At 42.8% G+C, this 23861-nt stretch overlaps 1 protein-coding gene across 3 annotated transcripts in view; it reads left to right on the top strand.

Annotated features, from left to right (window-relative positions):
* Positions 1-23861, top strand: part of LOC109897546 (potassium voltage-gated channel subfamily C member 1-like) — a 133105-nt gene that overhangs the window by 86861 nt on the left and 22383 nt on the right. For 2 of the 3 annotated variants that reach the window (XM_031833747.1, XM_031833746.1), the window contains exon 3: positions 2500-2703. In XM_031833747.1, coding sequence (XP_031689607.1) covers positions 2500-2703 — 204 coding nt within the window. Of the gene's footprint in view, positions 1-2499; positions 2704-5332; positions 5551-23861 lie in introns of those variants that run through there. The other variant, XM_031833748.1, reaches the window with a different exon arrangement.

Raw genomic sequence — 23861 nt, 5'->3', positions numbered from 1 at the left:
ACCCAATATTCAAAAGTTTCTCTCTCATTGACGGTGAGTAATCTTACTCGCGGTTTGCATAATCACAGCCGTTCACAAGCAGACGTAGCTCAGTCACAAACTGTTCAGACGATTCGCTAACTCCCTGTACTTTCTCATGGAATTTGTACCAAGCGAAAATCGTATCAGTCTTCGGCACAACATATGCTTCAAAACGATCGTAGTATGTTTTCAGTACCTTTGATTCAGCCTCGGTAAGTGTTGTAAATATCTCTCCCTTTTTCACCGATACAGAGAGCAGGTGGCTGAACTTTTCCTCTTCTCTTTCCCTCAGAGGACCCGCGAACATTAGCTCCACATGCTGTTTGAACTTACTCCAAGCATCGGGTAAGTTTGTAGACTCCCAGTCCATACGAGGTGAAGGAACTCCAGCAAAATCCATATTTTAGTCATTTTACTCTGACACCATGTCTTGTTTTGCACACAAAATAATAAAATACATGATATTTCTTCACGTAGCTCTTCATTAGCTAGCTATAAATGGTATGTTCACATGTCTCATACCATGATCAACTGACCATGACCTCACCACCTGGGTGGTCTTAAAACTTCTTCAGGATTGGTGGGTCCCCGGCTGGACCTAATGTGACTAGCATGAGGTTGTAAGTAACAAGAACATTTCCCAGGACATAGACATATCTGAAATTGGCAGAAAGCTTTGAATTCTTGTTAATCTAACTGCACTGTCCACTTTACAGTAGCTATTACAGTGAAAGAATACCATGCTATTGCTTGAGAGTGCACAGTTTAGAACATGGAAAGTTATTAATAAACAAATTAGGCACATTTGGGCAGTCTTGATACAACATTTTGAACAGAAATGCAATGGTTCAGTGGATCAGTCATACACTTTGCACATACATTGCTTCCATCTAGTGGCCAAAATCTGAATTACACCTGGGCTGGAATAATACTTTATGTCCTTTCTCTTGCATTTCAACAATGATTGTACCAAAATAAATACCAAAGAACGGTTTGTTTTTCTTTGTATTATCTTTTACCTGATCTATTGTGTTATATTACCCTACATTCCTTTCAAATTTCCACACATTTCAAATGGTACCAAAAATATGCATATCCTTGCTTCAGGGCCTGAGCTACAGACAGTTTTCAAGGCGAAAATTGAAATAAAGGGGCGAATTCCTATTAACCAATCATACGGCGGTACGGTGGTAAAATGCATCCAATTACAATTCAGTATGTTTACACGTTAATATTACACACACATGCTCACACACACTCGCTCAATGACATATACTGTACACATACTCACATATACACACACACACACCTCTCTCCCTCTCTCACCACTTTCCCTCTCTCTGTAATATGCTATTTACTGAATTTCTCTCTCTCGCTGTCTCTCTGTGTGTCATTGTTAGATTTGGCCAGCTGGGTTATTTCTGTAAATTGTTGAGCAGTAACTCAAGTCTAATTAGATTTGACAGTTGTGTCGGAAGCTATAAGCACAAGTTACCCCGCAGCATCTCACCGCGAGTGTGTGTGTGTGTGTGTGTGTGTTTGTACGAGTGCGCATGTATGTGAGTATCTACACTCTGTTGTATCTCTCAGTTCCCCTTCTCTTTCTCGCCCTCCCCCTTCTCTCTTTCTCTCATTCTCCCTCTCTCTCTCTTTTGTAATGTGTGTGTTAATGTAATGATGCTCAACTCAGTGTGTGTGTGTGGACCTGGAGATGCTGGGCTCCTGCCTCCTCTCCTCCACTGCAGTGTTTTGGTCACATGATGAGCAGGGCTATCACAGGACACTGATGTTCTTCTCCCCCCCTCTTTGCCTCCTTTCCTTCTTCTCGCCTCACCGTCTTCACCATGTACAACCCGCACTCTCACTTTTAACAATCTCATCTCGTCTTATATTAATTTAACCCTCTATCTTCCTACCCCTCTCTCGTTCTCACACATCACCCTCCTCTATGTCTCCTTCTTCGTTCCTGTCCTTCTCGACTTCCTTGTTCTTATTATCTCACCTTTAAACTAATTGATCTTGTTGTCATACCTTTCCCCACCCCCCCTTTTCCTGCTACTTATTTATTTCTCTGCCTTCTCTCGTCTCCATTTATCCCCCTCTTCTTACACATTCTTCCTCCTCCCCTTCTCCTCTTTCTACCTCCTCTTCACTTTATCTCTCCTGCCTTCCACATATTTTCTCTCTTTCACCTCTTCATCCATTTACCTCTCCCTTTATCTCTCTCCCACCCTTCTCCTTCCCCCATTCCTTACACCTCACCCAATCACCTTATCTTTCTTCTTTCCTACTAATTTCTCCCTCTGTCCCTCCCTACCCTTTCTTCCCTCTCCCACCTCCTCACCCTTCTCTGTCGACCATCCTTACCTTTTCTTACATGCCTCCTTGTCTCCCCCTCCCTCTGACCCATCCCCCCCTATCTTTCTCCTCCTTCCCCTCTCTCCCCCCTCTTCTTCCCCCTCCTCCTCTCCCCTCCAGATTCCAAGCAGAATGGCGATGCGGCCAATGCAGCCCTGGCTAATGAAGACTGCCCCACCATAGACATGGTGCTTGGGGAGGAGAGGAGTCCTGCTGCTGGGGGTCTGGGCACCGGCGGGAGCCGTGAGCGCTATCCCCATGACCGCGCCTGCTTCCTCCTCAGTACCGGAGAGTTCCGTGCTACAGACGGCAACGTGAGGAAAGGTATGCCCAGGACAGGGTCAGGGCCGGGGTCAGAGTCAGGGGCTGCGCTCCGCCATACCCAAGGGTTCAGTAGCTCGACACTCAGCAGCTCAACACTCACTGTGTACTCATGACACTCCCATACACACACACAAACGCGTACAGAACTATACACTTCAGAGCTGGTTCAAGTACCTTAGGTCAAATACTTTCATTAAACTTAACAGTATTTGAGGTGCGTTTGATTCAGCTTTTTGTTTGCTTTTGGAACTATTGCATTGGTTCCATCGTACCAGGCAAATGTAATCAAGTGCATCTCTTGGAATTATTTGACTTCCAATTCACACATACATAAACACACACACACACTACGGAAACACTAGGTATTGCCCTACCACCTCTCCCCTGACCCTTCCCCCTTCTCATATTTCTCATAACCAATCATTTTGACTGACAGTCACAGACCCCGCCCACAATATCCACAGGCTGTTTTGAGCTGTCTCACGCTCCAGACATTCCTATATGAACTGGGTTATGACACATTATGGCATAAGTGAAATATCAATGGATTGATATTTTGTTGGACCAGTTCGTTCCCACATGCTGTATTCAATTACATTGGCACCCCACGTCTACTACTGTATATGTAAATGTGCTGTGGTGCTTTCTAATGCCGTTTTGGACACTGGAGTTGTAAAATATCATATAGGTATTATTGCCTGAGTTTGGTACATATCAGTACATATCAATAGTGCTCCATTGTAGCTCAGTTGGTTGAGCATGGTGCTTGCAATGCCTGTATAGTGGGTTCAACCACCCATACGTAAAATTAATGCACACATGACTGTATGTCACTTTGGATAAAAACATCTGCTAAATGGCATTTATTATTATTATTAATTATATCATTTTTCGACATACATGCACTTACAGGTACTCTATTTCAACCCACCGGTTTAGCTCTGCTTTTTCTTTCTTCAGCTTTAATGCACATTTTCACAGCCTGTTCTGAAATGAGATCTGTACCGAACGATCGCTGACTGAATAGCTATCACACTGCATCTGGCTGTCAATCTGTCTTCTACTGTCTGTAGTCATGCTATCTATCCTATCTATCTACACTATATATACAAAAGTATGTGGACACCCATTCAAATGAGTGGATTTGCCTATTTAATAAGTTACACACATTGCTGACAGGTGTATAAAATCGAGCACACAGCCATGCAATCGCCATAGACAAACATTGGCATTAGACTGTTCTTAATGAAGAGCTCAGTGACTTTCAATGTGGCACAGTCATAGGATGCCATCTTTCCAACAAGTCAGTTAGTCAAATTTCTGCCCTGCTAGAGTTGCCCGGTCAAGTGCTGTTATTGTGCAGTGGAAACTAGGAGCAAGTGGTAGGCCACACAAGCTCACAGAATGAGACTGCACAGTGCTAAAGAGCATAGCACATAAAAATAGTCTGTCCTCAGTTGCAACACTCACTACGGAGTTCCAAACTGCCTCTGGAAGCAACGTCAGCACAAGAACTGTTCATTAGAAGCTTCATGAAATGGGTTTCCATGCCCGAGCAGCCGCACACAGGCCTAAGATCACCATGCCAATGCCAAGCGTCGGCTGGAGTGGTGTAAAGCTAGGCTTCATTGGACTCTGGAGCAGTGGAAACTCGTTCTCTGGCAGAGGGGCTACCTGCCCATATGCTTAGGAATAATGGTCTGGGGCTGTTTTTCATGGTTCGGGCTAGGCCGCTTCGTTCCAGTGAAGGGAATTCTTAACACTACCCCATACAATGACATTCTAGACGATTCTGTGCTTCCAACTTTGTGTCAGCATTTTGGGGAAGGCCATTTCCTGTTTCAGCATGACAATGCCCCTGTGCACAAAGTGAGGTCCATACAGAAATGGTTTGTCGAGATCAGTGTGGAAGAACTTGACTGACCTGCACAGAGCCCTGACCTCAACCCCATCAAACACCTTCTGGGATGAATTGGAACGCAGGCTGTGAGCCAGGCCTAGTTGCTCAGCATCAGTACTCGACCTCGCTGTGGCTGAATGGAAGCAAGTCCCCACAACAATGTTCCAACATCTAGTGGAAAGCCTTCCCAGAAGAGTGGAGGCTGTCCTAGCAGAAAATGGGGGACCAACTCCATATTAATGCCCATAAATGTTGGTATGATATGTTCGAAGAGTAGGTGTCCACATACTTTTGGTCACGTAGTATTTATCTGTATCTATCATCTATCTATCTATCTATCTATCTGTATTGTGGCTCTCATTCTGGCTCTCATTTATTGGTCATGCTTTCTTCCTCTTTGTCTCTCTCTCTCCTCTCCACACCCTGTCTGCTTGCTATCGCTCCACCCATCCATTCATCCTCCTCTCCTCTCCTCTCCTCTCCCCCTGCCCTCCATTTCTCCATGCTTTCTCACTGGACATCTTTTTTATTTACCTTGTACCACTCACCTGCTTCTTCTTTCACCTGATATCCCCATGGTTCTACCTCCAACAATTCAACCCCTTCCACCCGCCATTTTGAACCTCAACCTAAAACTAACCCCCCGCCCGGCCTGCCCCCGACGTCCCCGATCCCAAATACACTCCTCTACAAACCCCACTCCAACACTCCCCTCACAACAAACACCAGACGCTGCAGCGGCCAGCCCGGCATCCCCTCCAGGAGAGGAGTGGTTCAAGCCGGAGGGGCCTCTGCTACAGCAGGACCTCAATGCAAAGTCAGCCTCCTCCTGGATCAAACCATAGCGAATCAGAGGTAACACAAAAGACACATACAGAAGTTTGGTTGAAAGCACAATGAGCAAACACACAGTAACACAGTAACATGGCACAAACCACAGCAAAGTACACACACACATGAAGTAACATGGCCCCCCCCCCCCCCCCCCCACACACACACACACTCTTAAAAGGTTGTATGTTTAAGAATGCATGACAGTTAATTGCTTCTTCCTTTAAAGCTTTAAGGTTTGGTTCAGCATTTTCATGGTATATTATGGTGCTAAGTGTAGGGTGGGAGGGTAAATGTATGTGTGTTCGTGCTCGGGTCTGCGCGTGCGTATGTGTTTGTGTGCGTGTTCGTGCGGGGTGCATGTGCGTGTTCGCGCGGGGTGTTTGTGTGTATGAATACAGTGCCCTCATGAATTACTGGCACCCTGGGTGAATACTGTATGAACTCAAGAAGGCAGTGAAAAAATGTAATTGTTGTTTATCAGCTTGATCTTCCATTCAAAATATCATATGAATCAAACCTTTAATTGAGTTCAAATTGATCAAAGAAAAACAAATGGTCATCAATAAGTAAATATTTTATTAATAAACATGCATGTCACAATTATTGGCTCCCCTGCATTTAGTACTTGGTGAACCCTCCCATTGCCAAGATAACAGCTCTGAGTGTCACGTTCGTTGTAATGAGCGGACCAAGGCACAGCGTGCATAGAGTTCCACATGTTTATTAAAATGAAACTCGCCAACAAAAACAGCAAACGAGACGTAACGACTGGAGTGCTCACAGGCACTACACAAAAACAAGATCCCACAAACTAAAAGTGGAAAAAGGGCTGCCTAAGTATGATCCCCAATCAGAGACAACGATAGACAGCTGCCTCTGATTGGGAACCATACCCGGCCAACAAAGAAATAGAAAAACTAGAATGCCCACCCAAATCACACCCCGACCTAACCAAATAGAGAAATAAAAAGGCTCTCTAAGGTCAGGGCGTGGCACTGAGTCATCTCCTATAATGTTTGATGAGGTGGGAAAACACATAGGAAGGGATTTGAGACTATTCCTCCATACAGAAACTCTCCAGATCCTTCAGGGTCCTTGGTCCTCGCTTGTGGGCTCTCCTCTTCAGCTCACCCCACAGGTTTTCAATGGGGTTATCTTTTTTTTAAATCTCATTTCATTTGTGTGTTCTCTGGCCTCTCCCATGTTGATGGATGACTATGGGAGTTTAGCTGGTGTGTCGCCATCCCAGTGAAATAGGAAGTCATGGAAGGACCACTTTAGAGTTCCCAAAGAGTCAGATGAACATTAAAAAGTTACATCTTAATCGGAATATTCCTTACATGAATTCGATTTTGTTCCTAAGAATTTCTAGGGGTGCCAATAATTGTGACAAGCATGTTTTTGAATAAAATTATTATTTCTTGATGAATTTGTATTATTATTTTGAAATGTTTTTTTTTAAACTCAATTACAGGTCAGATTCATATGATATTTTGAGTGTAAAATAAAGCTGATAAACAATGACATTTTTTCAGTCTTTTTTCTTCATATTTGCCTAGTGTGACAATCATTCAGGAGGGCAGTGTAAATGAACGTATGTTTGGAAATGTATGTGTTTACCCACATTTAACACAGTTCAACCCCAACTATGGCTTAGCCTTTGGTCAATTTCATTCAGTTCAACTTCTGCACTTAACCTTAACCAGACAGACGCACAACCTTTAACCTCCATTTCTGCCCTCCGGATGACCCCAAACCCCCTCTCAGTTCTTGCAGACCAGTGTAGTCCTCTCTCTCTCTCCCCCACTCTCTATTCTCTCTCTCTTCTCTCGCTCTTACTCAACCTTCTCTTCTGTCTCTCTCTCACCACCAAAACGCCACAACCGTTTTCCACTGAGGGGTGAGAGAATGTGCCCTGAGCGAATGGGGCCAATTAGACCTACATGACTCATTGGATCCAATAGAGGGAGAAAGAGAGGAAGAAAGAGAGGAGCCGGCTTAATTGTGCAATGGGAGGCTAAATGACGTTATGTAACGTGATGTGAGCGATATGATGGCCACCCCCACCTCCCCCTCCTCATCTCTTCCCTCCCTCCATCCTTCCTTCCCTCCTTCCCAGAGACCTTGCCTGCAATCTCAGCCCAGGCCTCCATTCAAATTCACCCTCTCAGAACTCCTCCACACACACACAACACACAGGATTTCTCACCACATGTACTTGTAGTCTACCCCTCGACTCCCCGTCTTAGAGCCCTGTTACACACCATAAACTGAGCCCTTCATGACCCATTTGACCAATTAAACCACTACGCAACGCTACCAACATAACACAAGATTCTGATCGGGAGTGTGTGGGTGTGAATGAGCTACGGTACATGTGTTTGGCTGTGGATTTCCCTCTGTCCATCGGTTAGCGCTGTGTGTGCGCTTGCGTGTATATATGTGTGTGTGTGTGTGTCGGCTGCGATGCTAGCCCTCTGTTCTCTGCAATGAGTGTGTGCGTTTGTGAGTATGTGTGTTAGGACCACCATGGAGAGGAGGGTGGGGTTGTGAGGGGGGCCATGTCTTCTGACGTGTCTGTTGTTGTTGTCTCCCTCCTCAGGTTGTGTCGTGTCATGCGTTTGTATGTCTGCTCTTGTTGCTCTGTGTTACACTTGTCCGTCTGTCTGTCACTGTCCTCTCCCCGGTCTCTGTCCCTCCCTCTGTCCGTCCGTCTGTCCGTGGTGTGTCCTGTGTTTTCCTTTGTGCTCCCTTTTGTTTTTGTTGTCGTTTTTGTTTTGTGTTGCCGTGTCCTCTTCTCACTCCTGTGGCTCTTTACTCTGGTGTCTCCTCTCGCCTTACTCAGAGACACCAGTACAACTGCCATGTTTAGCAGTGTACAACCAGTCACACAAACAATACACAAATCCAAGATACTGTATAATCCATACACAAATGGAGAATTCTGAGAGAAAAAACTGTGACTCATTTAAATCCATAAACTGGTAAAGGCCACTGTAGTGTTATGGTTCATTTCTTGAAGTGAAAGCTGGTTACTTCTCTCTCTTTCTGGAATTGCCCTCCACTCTGAGGTGACCAAAACATTGTTTCATCACAGTACCAGGGGGGTGCCCAGGCCCTATGTGCTAGTCCAGAGTCAGTCCTCTCCATTCTCCTTTACAACCCTAAACCAAGACTGACTCTGGATCAGATCTTATGCCTGTTCCCTTATCACCACAAATGTCCCTATACGAGTGGCATTGACTCAAGCTGACGTAGTCTATACAGCAGTAGACCTATAAATGTTAGTGGCTGGAGTGGGGGATGCATTTGGCTGTGCTGAAACACTGTTTACAAGTTTTATTTTTTTATTATTATTATTTTTTACCTTTATTTAACTAGGCAAGTGTGTTAAGAACAAATTCTTATTTTCAATGACGGCCTAGGAACAGTGGGTTAACTGCCTGTTCAGGGGCAGTACGACACATTTGTACCCTGTCAGCTCGGGGGTTTGAACTTGCAACCTTCCGGTTACTAGTCCAACGCTCTAACCACTAGGCTATCCTGCCGCCCCATCTGGTGCTTTTTAAGGTGTGCTTCAGTCTTTTAGTGGGAGAGCACTGAGGCCAGGCTAGATCAAAACATATAGGTCTAGTCTAGATACTGTACACACTTTGGGAATGAATGGCTTACCGGCATTGGGCAGGTGTATAGCGCACCCCTCCACACACACAGTGTTACACACAGACAGACTCGCAGACAGACAGACTGGCAGGCAGACAGACAGACAGACAGACAGACAGACAGACAGACAGACAGACAGACAGACAGACAGACAGACAGACAGACAGACAGACTGGCTGGCAGACAGACAGACAGACAGACAGACTGGCAGGCAGGCAGACAGACAGACAGACAGACAGACAGACAGACTGGCAGACAGACCGACAGACAGACAGACAGACAGACAGACAGACAGACAGACAGACAGACAGACAGACAGACAGACAGACAGACAGACAGACTGACTGACTGACTGACTGACTGACTGGCAGACTGACTGGCAGACTGACTGGCAGACTGACTGGCAGACAGACTGACTATTTTACAAGCAGACAGACAGACAGTCAGACCGACAGACTTACAACCAGACCGACTGACGGACCAACCAACCATCAGACAGACAGACAGACTGCTACTCGCAGTGCTAGGTAAGTGACGGTAGTAGCCGTACGGTCTGTGGTGACTAGCTGACTGGTGTTAGTGGTGGTTAGTGTGTTGAGCCACAGCCGCTGACGGCCCTGTAATAATAATAATAGAAGCTTCATCCACACTCTAAAAGCAAAAAAAATACATCCTCCAAAAGCGCCCCAAAATGGCTGCCGGCCTTCTGCTTTTAAAGTGGGATATAGTGCTTTAAACCTCCCCTTCTTCTTCCTCCTCCTCCTTCTGGCGCTTCTCATTTGTTTCTGTGCCCAGAGTGGTTCTGCTGGTTAATGGCTTTATTTTATTGTGGTTTATTTTATAACACGTGCAGCTTTGACCTCTGTTGACAAATGCTAAAGTGCAGAGGTCAGGAGAGGTTAAAACTTGGAGGCTTGGGCTCCTTACGTATATACCCTGCATCCCAATATCTTTCCTGACTCCTGAAGTGTGCACTTGTTCACTCCCTCTCATGGATTTAAAAGAAAAAGATTGGTATGCCTCAAACATATGGTGGAAACTCTGTCCAATGCTTTTCAAATGCGCTGGGGGAAGCACAAGCGTACACTTCAGGAGAAAGGAAATATTGGGAAGCAGCCTTTCTCTCCCTCTCTCTTTAATACTTTCCTCTGATAAATATTGTATAGTTGTAATAGTGTAATTGGTGTGTTTCAGGGTGTGTGTGGATATTGTGTTGTGTTTTATGTACAATGATGTGTGTATAATTTGTTTATTGGTGGTTATTAGTTTCCTGTCTGTAATGTACTGTGGGGTTTTCTTGTGAGTTTTATTTTATTTTCCCCTTCTTTCCTCTCATACTCTCTCTCTCTCATTCTGTGTCTCCATTTTCTCCTTATTTCCCACTGTTGCCAAGGAAACAGTGGAAGAGAGCATTCTGGGACGTTTGTGCAAAGCATTCTGGGTTAGATTATTAAAATGAATGATTGCATAATTCTTTCATTTTAATAATATGTAAATATGTTGTACTAGTAAGTAATCAAATCAGATAATACTACATGTAGTCATCAAACCATGCTCCCACAATGCACTCAAGTTGTACTATTATTATTATTTATTCTACAGTGTTTATCATTTTACTATTTTGCTTTTTATTCTCATCATGTACTATTAATTAGAATGTATTATTTGGCGAAAGACAAATCTTATCCCTATTAACCCTAAAGCAGACAGCAGTGCAGCATCAGCCCTCAGGACTCTTATTGGAGCAGAGTGGCTTTGTCCTGTAAGAGCTGAACCGGGACCAGGGTGAATCTCCTCCCTAAGGTTTCCTAGTGGAGCAGAGTGCCTTTGTCCTGTAAGAGCTGATCCAGGACCAAAGTGTTCCCCTGAGAGCAGCTTGAGTGGCACTGACGGTCTGTCAGGCTCTGCTTTTAAAACACTGGAGTAGTCCAGGAGTGCTTCCAAAATGGCACCCTATTCCCTATGCAGTTAACTACCCTCAATGTGCACTGGTTAAAAGTAGTGCACAATATAGGGAATAGAGTGCCATATTTGACTGGAGTGGGTTTGTTTAGAATTAGTGGTCTGTTCAATTAATCTCTCTCATGTGCGCTGTTCCAGTTGATCTCTTCTACCATTGATTTCCCCCCGTAGACACAAAGCACCACCGCCATTAGGCTGCTGCTCTCTCTGTGCTGCACTCGGAATCATTGATGGACAGAAGGAGATGCCGTTCCACAATGGTGTTCTGTCTCTCTCTCTTCCCCTCTCCCTATTTCTCTCTCTGCTTCTCACTCTCCCTCTCCCTCTTTGTCTCTTTGCCACTTTGTACCCCCCTCTCCCCCTCCCTTTCTCCCCTGGAGGTCTATATAGCTGGGTATGTGCTGCAGTGAGGTTAAAACTGCAGATCAAAGACAAAGATAATATTGCACTTATATTGCTAATATTGACCATTGAACAACAGCTAATCTAAAAACAATGATGCTGTACATGACAATACGCGCTCAACCCCCCTCGATCTAAACCAATTCTTTTCAGAATCAGCAGGTGAAAATACTGTATGCAAAATCAGGCAGGCACGATTATGCATAATGTCAACAAATAGACTTGGATATACTTTTTATTTAACCTTTATTTAACTAGGCAAGTCAGTTAAGAACAAATTCTTATTTACAATGAGGGCCTACCAAAAGGCAAAAGGCCTCCTGCAGGGACGGGGGCTGGGTATAAAAATACAAAAAATAAGTAACAAATATAGGACAGAACGCACATCACGTCAAGAGAGACAACACAACACTACATAAAGAGAGACCTAAGACCACAACATAGCAAGGCAGCAACACATGACAACACAGCATGGTACGTAGCAACACTACATGACAACAACATGGTAGCAACACAACATGGTAGCAGTACAAAACATGGTACAAACATTATTGGGCTCAGACAACAGCACAAAGGGCAAGAAGGTACAGACAACAATACATCACGCAAAGCAGCCACAACTGTCATTAAGAGTGTCCACGTGAGTCTTTGAATGAAGAGATTGAGATAAAATTGTCCAGTTTGAGTGTTTGTTGCAGTTCCTTCCAGTCGCTAGCTGCAGTGAAATGAAAAGTGGAGCTACACAGGGATGTGTGCTCTTTGGGGACCTTTAACAGAATGTGACTGGCAGAACGGGTGTTGTATGTGGAGGATGAGGGCTGCAGTAGATATCTCAGATAGGCGGGAATGAGGACTAAGAAGGTTTAATAAATAAGCATCAACCAGTGGGATTTACGACAGGTATATAGAGATGACCAGTTTACAGAGGAGTATAGAGTGCAGTGATGTGTCCTATAAGGAGCATTGGTGGCAAATCTGATGGCCGAAAGGTAAAGAACATCTAGCCGCTCGAGAACACCCTTACCTGCCGATCTATAAATTGTGTCTCCGTAATCTAGCATGGGTAGGATGGTCATCTGAATCAGGGTTAGTTTGGCAGCTGGGGTGAAAGAGGAGCGATTATAATAGAGGTACCAAGTCTAAATGTAACTTTAGCCTGCAGCTTTGATATGTGCTGAGAGAAGGACAGTGTACCGTCTAGCCATACTCCCAAGTACTTGTATGAGGTGACTACCTTAAGCTCTAAACCCTCAGAGGTAGTAATCACACCTGTGGGGAGTGGTGCATTCTTCTTACCAAACCACATGACCTTTGTTTTGGAGGTGTTCAGAACAAGGTTAAGGGGAGAGAAAGCTTGTTGGACACTAAGAAAGTTTTGTTGTAGAGTTTTTAACACAAAATCCGGGGAGGGGCCAGCTGAGTATAAGACTATCATCTGCATATAAATGGATGAGAGAGCTTTCTACTATGTTGTTGATGTAAATTTGAGAAGAGTGTGGGGCCTAGGATCAAGACTTAGTATATTCCCTTGATGACAGGCAGTGGCTGAGACAGTAGATTTTCTGACTTTATACACTGCACAGAGGTAGTTAGCAAACCAGGCCAAAGACTCCTCAGAGACACCAATACTCCTTAGCCGGCCCACATGAATGGAATGGTCTACCGTATAAAAAGCTTTGACGAAGTCAATAAAAATAGCAGCACAACATTGTTTAGAATCAAGGGCAATGGTGACATCACTGACGACCTTTAAGGTTGCAGTGACCGATCCATAACCTGAGCGGAAACCAGATTGCATACCATAGACAGCAAGAAAGCCAGTCAGTTGATTATTGACAAGTTTTTCCAACACTTTTGATAAACAGGGCAAAATAGAAATAGGCCTATAACAGTTAGGATCAGCTTGATCTCCCCTTTAAATAAGCAATGGGAACCTCCCCAGAAAGGAGAGAGAGGTTAAAAAGGTTGGAGATGGGCTTGGCGATGAGTCAAATAGGAATCCTGACTTAATGAAGTGGTGATTAAAGAGCTCAGCCATGTGCTTCTTGTCAGTAACAACCACATCATCAACTTTAAGGGACATTGGCAGCTGTGAAGAGGAGGGTTTATTCTCTAGGTCTTTAACCGTTTTCCAGAATTTATTGGGGTTAGACCCAAAGAGAGAGAACTGCTCCTGAAAGTAACTAACTTTGGCCTTCCGGATAGCCTGAGTGCACTTATTTCTCATTTGCCTGAACGAGAGCCAGTCAGCTTGAGTAAGCGTGGGCTGAGCCTTTAGCCAAATGCAATTCTTGAGGTGGAGTAACTCTGCAAGATCACTGTCGAACCAGGGGCTGATCCTTTTTTGTATTCTCATTTTCTTTATGGGGGGTGTTTGTTAGTAATACTACTGAAAATATAAAAAAAGAAGGTCCAAGCGTCTTCGACAGAGGGGGACCAAGCTGATTCTATACCATTTTACAGAGGCCAGTTCATGAAGGAAGGCTTGCTCGTTAAAGATTTTTAGCAAGCGTCTATGACAAATCAGGACAGGTCGTTTCACTGAGCAGCTATTGCGAACACAGGCTGTAAAACAGCGATCACTAAGGTCATTACAGAAAACACCAGACTGATGCCTGTCAGGATTATTTGTGAGGATAACATCAAGAAGAGTAGCTTTTTCTGGGTTTTTGGAGTCATACCTTGTGGGATTGGTAATAATCTGAGAAAGATATAGGGAGTCCCATTGCTTTAGGACTTGGTCAGGTGGTTTAAGCATGTCCCAGTTTAGGTCACCTAGCAGTACAAATTCAGACTAAGTGTAAGGGGCCAGGAGAGAGTTTAGGGTACAGGCCGGTGCTGATGGAGGACGGTAGCACCCAGCAACAGTCAACAAAGAGCTATTTGAAAGTTTAATACTTAAACCCAGCAAATCAAATTGTTTGGGGACAGACTTGGTGTAAGATTGCCCCTCCCCCAGCTTTGGAAGATCTGTCTTGCCGAAAAAGGTTATAACCAGAAAGGTTAACATCAGTATTCAAAACACTCTTCCTTAGCCACGTCTCAGTAATGACCAACACATCTGGATTGGAGCTTTGAACCCACACTTTCAATTGATCCATTTTAGGCAATAAGCTTCTAGTGTTAACGTGCAGAAGACACAGGCTTTTACGGGAGCAGAAATCAGTGAAGCAGATATCAGAGCACAAGTCAGAATTGGGGCTAGCTACAATAGATGGGCCAGGGTGTACATGCACATTTCCAGATATCATCAACAGTAATACAATCAAGGCACTGCATCGGACCGGAGAGCTCTGCAGTGCTAATTTATGACATCTGAATGTGCATCAGATGGCAACAAGATCATATTGTACAGCAATTTCATCAGGTAACATGAATACAAAGCCAGCGAGAGGTGGTTCGAATGGGATGGGAGGCCAAACGTCTGTGTAACCAATAGAGATTAAGAGTCCAGAGTGTGGGAACAAACATTGTTCGTAGTCAACAAAGCATGCAGGAGTCATGAGACAAATAGCAAAATGCACAATCATTTTAAAAAAATACACAAAGCCATTGTGAGTTACCTGTACCAGACAGGGGGAGACAGTAAACAGATCGCATGTGACAGTGACATAGTCTGCATTATGTCAACAAATAGACTGGGATATACTGCATGTGACAGTGAGTCCTGGGGTGTGTGTGTGTGTGTGTGTTATTTATTGTCATATCTCGGTCATTGACGCCAACATGGAATAATTTCTACTGTATATACTTTGGTCATCCTGTATATACAGAACATATATGTGTAACATACATCTAAGGGCTATGTTCAGTGTAGCAGTGTCAGTACGTTGAATATTCCCATAATAGTGAACTAACCCTTTTCACATCAGGGAATATTTCTCTGTCTGTCCTGTCCCTCCCCCTCTCTCTCTCTTCCACCCTTTCCCCCTCTCTCTCTCTCTTTCTCCCTCAATCTCTCTTTTCTGCCCTCCCTCCCTCTTTCTCGCTCTCTCTTTTTCTCTCTTTTCCGCCCCCATTCTCTCTCTCTCTTTCATCTCTTTCTTTCACTCTTTTTCTCTCTGTCATTGGCCACTATCAAGGTACATGCAATATGCATGAGGAAAAGAACAGTAGGATTAGATTCTTCAGGAGGAGATATAGTAGGTTCATTCATTCATCTATAGCGCCCCTCTCCCTCTCCCCATCGTAAGTAATGTGTGTTCATATATGTGTCCGTGTGACATAGCAGAGAGCTGGCCATCTAGGCCCCAGTGTGGTTTCTTATGAATCAACTCAATGTTCTTTGGGGATATTGTGTTTGTGTGTTAAACGTGGTTCAGTTTTTCATGCTATGTCTGATACATACAGCTGTTCTACTGTATGTATGGTTACTGTGTCAATTGTGGTGTTTTCTGTCATACATCCATAAATGTGAAAAATGTGTTTCAAATATTGCCCTAGGTGATTACAAATCTACATGTTGTTTCGTAATGTGACATAACAATAATCAGCCAATGCAAATATATCATCATTTATATATAATACTAAAAAAGTGGGAAAGTAATAAGAAACATGTATGCAAATTAAATCTATACATTTAAATTTACTATACTTTGGCAGTTTAAAACCATGTATAGTACAGTTGAAATCGGAAGTTTACTTACCAAATTACCAAATACATTTAAACTCAGTTTTTCACAATTCCTGACATTTCATCCTAGTAAAAATTCCCTGTCTTAGGTCAGTTAGGATCACCACTTTATTTTAAGAATGTGAAATGTCAGAATAATAGTAGAGATAAAAATGTATTTCATATTTGATTTCTTTCATCACATTCCCAATGGGTCAGAAGTGTGCTCGCACATGCTTTTTTCAGTTCTGCCCACAAATGTTCTATAGGATTGAGGTCAGGGCTTTGTAATGGCCACTCCCAATACCTTGACTTTGTTGTCGTTAAGCCATTTTGCCACAACTTTGGAAGTATGCTTGGGGTCATTGTTCATTTGGAAGACCCATTTGCGACCAAGCTTTAACTTCCTGACTGATTGTCTTGAGATGTTGCTTCAATATATCCACATAATTTTCCTACCTCATGATGCCATCTATTTTGTGAAGTGCACCAGTCCCTTCTGCAGCAAAACACCCCCACAACATGATGCTACCACCTCCGTGCTTCACAGTTGGGATGGTGTTCTTCGGCTTGCAAGCCTCCCCCTTTTTCCTCCAAACATAAAAATGGTCGTTATGGCCAAATAGTTCTATTTCTGTTTCATCAGACCAGAGGACATTTCTCCAAAAAGTACATTCTTTGTCCCCATGTGCAGTTGCAAACCGCACTCTGGCTTTTTTTATGGCAGTTTTGGAGCAGTGGGTTCTTCCTTGTTGAGCGGCCTTTCAGGTTATGTCGATATAGGACTCGTTTTACTGTGGATATAGATATTTTGTACCTGTTTCCTCCAGCATCTTCACAAGGTCCTTTGCTGTTGTTCTGGGATTGATTTGCACTTTTCGCACCAGAGTACGTTCATCTCTAGGAGACAGAACACATCTCCTTCCTGAGTGGTATGACGGCTGTGTGGTCCCATTGTGTTTATACTTTTGTTTGTACAGATGAACGTGGTACCTTCAGGTGTTTGGAAATTGCTCTCAAGGATGAACCGGACTTGTGAATGTCTACAATTTTTTTCTGAGGTCTTGGCTGATATCTTTAGATTTTCCAATGATGTCAAGCAAAGAGGCATTGAGTTGGAAAGTAGGCCTTGAAATACATCCACAGGTACACCTCCAATTGACTCAAATGATGTCAATTAGCCTATCAGAAGCTTCTAAAGCCATGACATCATTTTCTGGAATTTTCAAGCTGTTTAAAGGCACAGTCAATTTAGTGTATGTTAACTTCTGACCCACTGGAATTGTGATACAGTGAACTTTAAGTGAAGTAATCTGTCTGTAAATAATTGTTGGAAAAATGACTTGTGTCATGCACAAAGTAGATGTCCTAACCGACTTGCCAAAACTAGTTTGTAAACAAGAAATTTGTTGAGTGGTTGAAAACTTAGATTTAATAACTCCAACCTAAGTGTTTGTAATCTTCCGACTTCTGCTGTATATTCATGTATTTAAGCTGCTTTTATATTGAATTCCACAGTGAATATACAGTGATATCACAGTAATACTACAGTGATATATTACTACAGTGATACCACAGTGATACTACACTAATACCACAGTGATACTACACTAATACCACAGTGATACGATACTACAGTGGTATTGTACCACAGTGATACTACTATAGTGATAGTACAGTTGTATTACAGTGATACTACACTAATACTACAGTGATACTACAGTTGTACTACAGTAATTCTACAGCACACATATTATTGAACTATATTGCTACAAAGGTATTTACTGCACAATACTGGTGTATATAGCCTATACAGTATCTGACATCAACTACCTGAGCATGCATATTTATTTACATCCACTACCAACGATCCAAACACTAGATATAATACAAAAAGGCTGCCATAACAAAGTATATAACAACTCTGATATTGGAAACCTTATCTACATGTAGATTTGCGCTGAGGGAAATATTTGTCCCCTTGTTTTCCTCCCTCACTCCCCCCCCCTCCCCCTCTCAGACTAACTTCCATGTTCCGTTCCATCCCATCCCCAGGACATCCCCAGTCATTGCACCTGCGTAGCATAACTAAAGTTTGACCTGAGGTACGTACAACCGACTAGCTTCCTGCCCTCCTCCTCTGTAGCACTATCAAGCTGACCCAAACCATGCTGTGCTGGCTCAGATTACCTCTTTTCACATTGTCCATTCCAGCAGAGTTCCAGCAACTGTAGTGGATGCGTAACCACTAACCAGGCCAGCGCAGTACAGCTTGGTTGGACTCGGCTCTGTTTGGCTCGGTAGTGTGAAAAGGGTATAGGAGGAACAAGCTGGTATGTCACGGCTTTGGCAGGAACAGTGCTGCATTCTGCTGCATTAAACAACCAGGCTTTGCTGTAAAGCCATGTAGAGTGGCGTGAATGTGTTCAACCTGATATATGTAAGGATGTAATGCAAGAATAGAGTAGAATTACATACATTAGCTTTTACAAATCTAAAAGTGAATTCAAGTAGATTTTTTTAATACTCTGAGATTTAGTAGCATTGATAATCTTTGATAGTGATGCACAATGCATGTTTTACAGCAAGAAATCTTTGGCAATGCATATAGATCACATACTAGCCGGCCAGTTTTAAATCATCTTGTTTTATGGCGTGCGCCGTGTGTGTGTGTGCGTGCGTGCGTTTGAGTGTGTGTGAGAATACAGTATGCATTTGTGTCAAAAATGAAGCTATGAAACAGAGCTAAGTTCTCCTGAGTGCTAATCAAACAATAGGAGTTCCTGATAAAGTCAATAAAAAAAGTGAGTAGAGTATTCAAAAAGAGATCATACTTGTACCGTTTATTGGCTCATTTATTATAATTATTATATTATTATTTTGCTCTCTTTGTTGATATTTATGGTCTGACATTTTTTGTGATAATTTAATGAACTATTTTTTGCTTGTACTTCTATCTCTCTGTCTCTTTTTCTCTGTCACCTAGTTGTAAGGTGCATGTTGCATGGTGTGTTGGATGCTGTGAAGGAGGTGATCTGGGTAACGTTAGATGAACAGCATGGCCAATAGCCATTAGCCAATCAAACTGTCACTACCAACCACATATTCCCTTATCTATCCATTGTATTTACACATAGCCTAGTTCTAAGTCATTATATAGGGCCGGGAGTTTTGTCCAGACCACCTGATCCGACCAAGAAAAACCCAAGGCTCTAGTTCAGAGTTATATATCCTGTGACCTGACCAAGGAAAAACTCCCAGCCCGGTTTCATGTCATTGCAATTCCACAAATGAATCATTACGCTAGGTATGCCTGGAATCCGTCCAACGGTTACCAGCCGTTACTCATGGTTACTACGTTGTTCTTTCCCACCTCAACCTCTCCTGAGCAGGGCCTTCGTCCCTGTCCTGTCCTGTCCTGGTCTCAGCGAGCTGAGCTAAGTGAAGCTTCTTGAAAGCCTGAAAACAAACATGTTATTACTGTAGGACACGATAGGCTAACTGTTTGGGAGATATCGATCTCAATCAAACCACCCATTACTGCTTGTGGAACCCTAAGACCACACACACACTTACTTCCTAATCAGCTAAGAGTTGCTGGGATTGATGTGGGCTGTTACAAGGGTCGACGTCTCAAACACAAAGAGTTTGAATAGAGAGACCAACGCAGGAGGTTATCCTACAAAGCCATGCACTGTACCTTTGAATAATGATGTGTGTACTCTACCCTACACCTAGTGATGCTAGTCAGATGCATGTGTAAATATATGAAAACAGTAATGCATGCTAATGCATAAACATATTGTATTTAGAGAGTAGACACATGCACATATATTTACACATCATCAATTTAGACATTAACAGTACATGCTCAGTACATGCTCAAGTTTTAATACAGAATCCTGGAAATTCCTGTACCCTCAAACAGGCACACAAACCATTAACAGACATGCACATGAACACACACACACACTCTCTCATCACACCCGCTCTGCCAAAGAAGAGTGGTCAGGTTGTGAAGAACACGATGACCCAGATCTGTTGCATAGCCGTAGCGTACTACCCAGACAGTATTACCCAGCATGCCTCTTGTTCACAGCACCAGCCCATGACTGAGTGGCTCCTATAGGCAATGCATTAATGTAAGAATCTGGCGTCAAACAAACTCATCCGGCCGCGACAACGTTAGCCCAGTGCTCCCCAACACCAAACCTACCCCTCAGTGTTGTATTCTAAGTTCTAGGTCTAAGTTCTAAATTCCAGACACATGCCCAACTAATATGGAAGTATAGTAATGATATTAATAACTGGTATTTGTGATAGTAATTCAGTTGTTCATTTCAGATTTTGATTTGTTTGATGAGCCATGTTCTGTCTCTCATTTTGTTTGTTAGTTTGTGTCAGTGTGAGGAGAGGGATGGGAGCCTACAACCTCTCCCCGTGCTGTTGGCAACTATGGCACACATTTAATCAACTACAGATATTGAAAGAAACCGCACTACCTGCTGAAGAAAAACAGCATAGACCAGCCTTCGTTGCGTTTTCTCTGGTGACCAGTCTTCGTTGTGTTTTCTCTGGTGACCAGTCATTGTTTCATTTTCTCTGGTGACCAGTCTTTGTTGTGTTTTTGCCTGTGACCAGCCTTCGTTGTGTTTTTGACACTGATGACCAACATAAGCTGGTCACCTGCAAAACCAGCATCAAGTCACATTATGCTGGCTTGAAAGGGGATTTCTTATTCCTATCTAGACTGATTAGGGATATCCAATAATTGGACCTTTCATTCATTCATTCACTCACTCACTGAAAATCTGCATTCAGCATGACTGCCATGGTTAGAACAACCATTTCAGTAACGGGTGCAATAAGTCCAAATAACAGATTTGATTAGTTGAGAAAAATATGTAGTATAAGTTAGTGGTATTCTACTTTGTATAAAATTAATTAATTAATTAATCAATCAATGTACATGCAAAAACATAGATATTGAAACAGACAGCAATAGAGTATGTTTGTAAGTATGAAAATGATGGGTGTGGTTTTGCAGACCAGCTGGACCAATAATACACCAAAAAAAGGTTATTCAGGGGTTCTTTGTCAGGGTGTAACACTTTTGCATATCAGGAAGGGTTCTCTGCTGCTGTGATGTTTGTGAAGAACTACCATGTTTTCCATTTATACCATAAAATGCACTGTTAAAAAGTCCTGTCATTTTATGATACAGTACAGGCTACTGGTTGCAGTGAAAGTAAGGTAAACAACAGGTTACTGAAGTTTTTCAGACAAATGTATGGTGTTATTGCTGTAAAAGGACGGAATGCTGCTGAATGTTGGTTACTTGAGTGTATACCTCACTTGGAATTTGAACTCACAACCTGTTGGTTGTTAATGACCTGAATGTCCTGCTAACACCACCAGGTCTGTGGGCATGACAGAGATTGGCCACAGATTAAAGGCAAGAATACATTTCTGCACTTTGCTAAAAGTTGCCAAGAACCAAGTCAATAATTGTCAGATTATCTGACAACACCAATGGAAAAAATAGCCGTGCTTGATGTAAAGTGTGCAAAGTGTGTAAAGTTTTCCACCAGGAGCATCTTTATTACCAAGAACATATATCCCCACACTCAAAATTAGGGTACAGTTAGAGTACAGTCTTGTTCCCTGGAGTACAAAAAGGTCAAAGGTACCTTCAGAGGTACACATAGGAACTCACATGGTATTGGTTGGTTCCTTTTAGGGTACATGTATGGATATTCTAGTATAATGGTACATTTTTCTATCCAATATTTTAAATATAAGGTACAATCATCACTTCACTTTGAAGTGTAGGTGGGGGAATGTAATAATGTGTTTGTGCCAACCGCCAGTTCAAGTGTTGTACCAGTTTAAGGGGGTGTGATGGGAAACCGAGGCTTTCTGAAGGCTTCAGAAATTCAGAATTCACCAAATTGTGCCGAAAAACGGTTCATTACTCAGAGCTTCATTATCTGTTCACAATGTACATTATTGACATCTGCTGGTCAGCAATAAATAGCAGCGTGTGATTATCAGATGGAAGTATTTTTTTCTCCACTGTTTTCATCAAAACTCTTATCAGTTGGAATAACAGGTTTGTATCTGTCATCATGCTTCCCTTTTTTGCCTTCAAGTTGACTATTTTTCATAATCTGAATCTATTGCGTTATTTAGGATGCTGAAGATAGAACCTTATACTATAGTTAATAAAACAAATTATTTGAACAACAGTGCAGAAAGTGTGCCTTCAACAGGATTAGACCCTTACGTCCCTGAATGTTTCATAGTTCCCTACTCTACCTGCTAAACTACTGGTCAGATTAAAATATTTGTACACAATCGTTACTATATTTGTAAGTACAGTGTCCAGTAGAGGTCGATGTTTGAAAGCGTCTTGGAATCGGAAGAAAGCACCGGAACCGCTGCGAAATCAGTGGGATCTCGCATTTTTCAACACACGGTTTGAAAAAGCATGGACTCAAACTAAGTCTCGGATGTCATTGATGATGTACTACTGATAAAGTGATGCACGCATCGGCACACTGCTTCGAAGTTAGCTGCTTAGCTATTTCAACGCATGCCTCGGAGCTCCGGTATCAAACGTAACATGACTACATTTCACAGGAACTTAATGGAAATGAGTTGCTTTGAATTCTGTGTTACCTAAATGGCAACCAGTTGTCAGTAAGTTATTGTAACAATTCACAGTAACTTAATAGCCAGTAACTGCTAGTAACTCACTGGCAACTAACTGCCAGTTTCTTACTGGCACCTTAACTGGCAACCAGATGTCAGTAAGTTATTGTAAAATGCACAGTAATTTACTTGCATTCAGAATGACTGCCGGGGGCTCACTGTACCTTCACTGACAACCATTTCAACAGTAACATCTGTTACCCCCAATATCTATTTTGCTGTCTCCACAATGACCTACTTTCCACAACCCGAGTCGTATTGATAACCTTACCAATAAAAGCTATGATGTCAACTTTATTCCCATGTCAAAGTGTCCTTGCACATTCATGAGCGCACGATTTCTGAACAGGCCTTGAAACCATGCCAGGACCAGCAGAAACACCACCCCCGACATTAGGTCCACTTAATACTTGAGCAGCCATGGAAGCGGCATCATTCCACACTGTAGCTCCACCAATCTGTTTTACAGCCTCTGCATACGATACATCATGACTCATTTTATATTTCTGAGCCTCTCTAGCCTCTCTCTGCACCTGGCATCCACCAAGTTCTGCACTATGTTCCCCCACACAATTACAACACTTAACCTTCACATTGCTCCCACATTTACAGTAATCATGTTCCCCTCCACACTTAGAACATCTTTTCCTTCCTTTACATTGAACAGCTATCAGTCCCCGCAATGGGGACAGGACAAATTCTACGACATTGAAACGAAGGAATCCTATCTTTACTTTCCCAGGCATGACCTTCTCAAATCTTAGCAGCACTGATAGGCTTCACTTCTTTGACCTTCTTTCCTACTGATCAACACTTTGGCCTCTCACTCTTCCTCCCTTCACATTTTCTTTAATATCATCTATAGGTATAGATATTGGGACCCCAGTGATGACTCCCCTCAATCTAGCATAAGCACCAGTGACATGGGTTTCAATCTTCTTCCCATTAAGCTTTTCCATTTTCAGAATCTTCTCTTGCTGAGCCTGGCTACCACACAATATTAACAATCTACAGTTGAAGTCGGAAGTTTACATACGCTTAGGTTGGAATCATTAAAACTAGTTTTTCAAC

This window comes from Oncorhynchus kisutch, linkage group LG10 (assembly GCF_002021735.2).
Source record: "Oncorhynchus kisutch isolate 150728-3 linkage group LG10, Okis_V2, whole genome shotgun sequence".
Taxonomy (NCBI): Eukaryota; Metazoa; Chordata; class Actinopteri; order Salmoniformes; family Salmonidae; genus Oncorhynchus; species Oncorhynchus kisutch.
The sequence above is the reverse complement of the archived record's forward strand: the minus strand, read 5'-3'. Positions and strand labels throughout refer to the sequence as shown.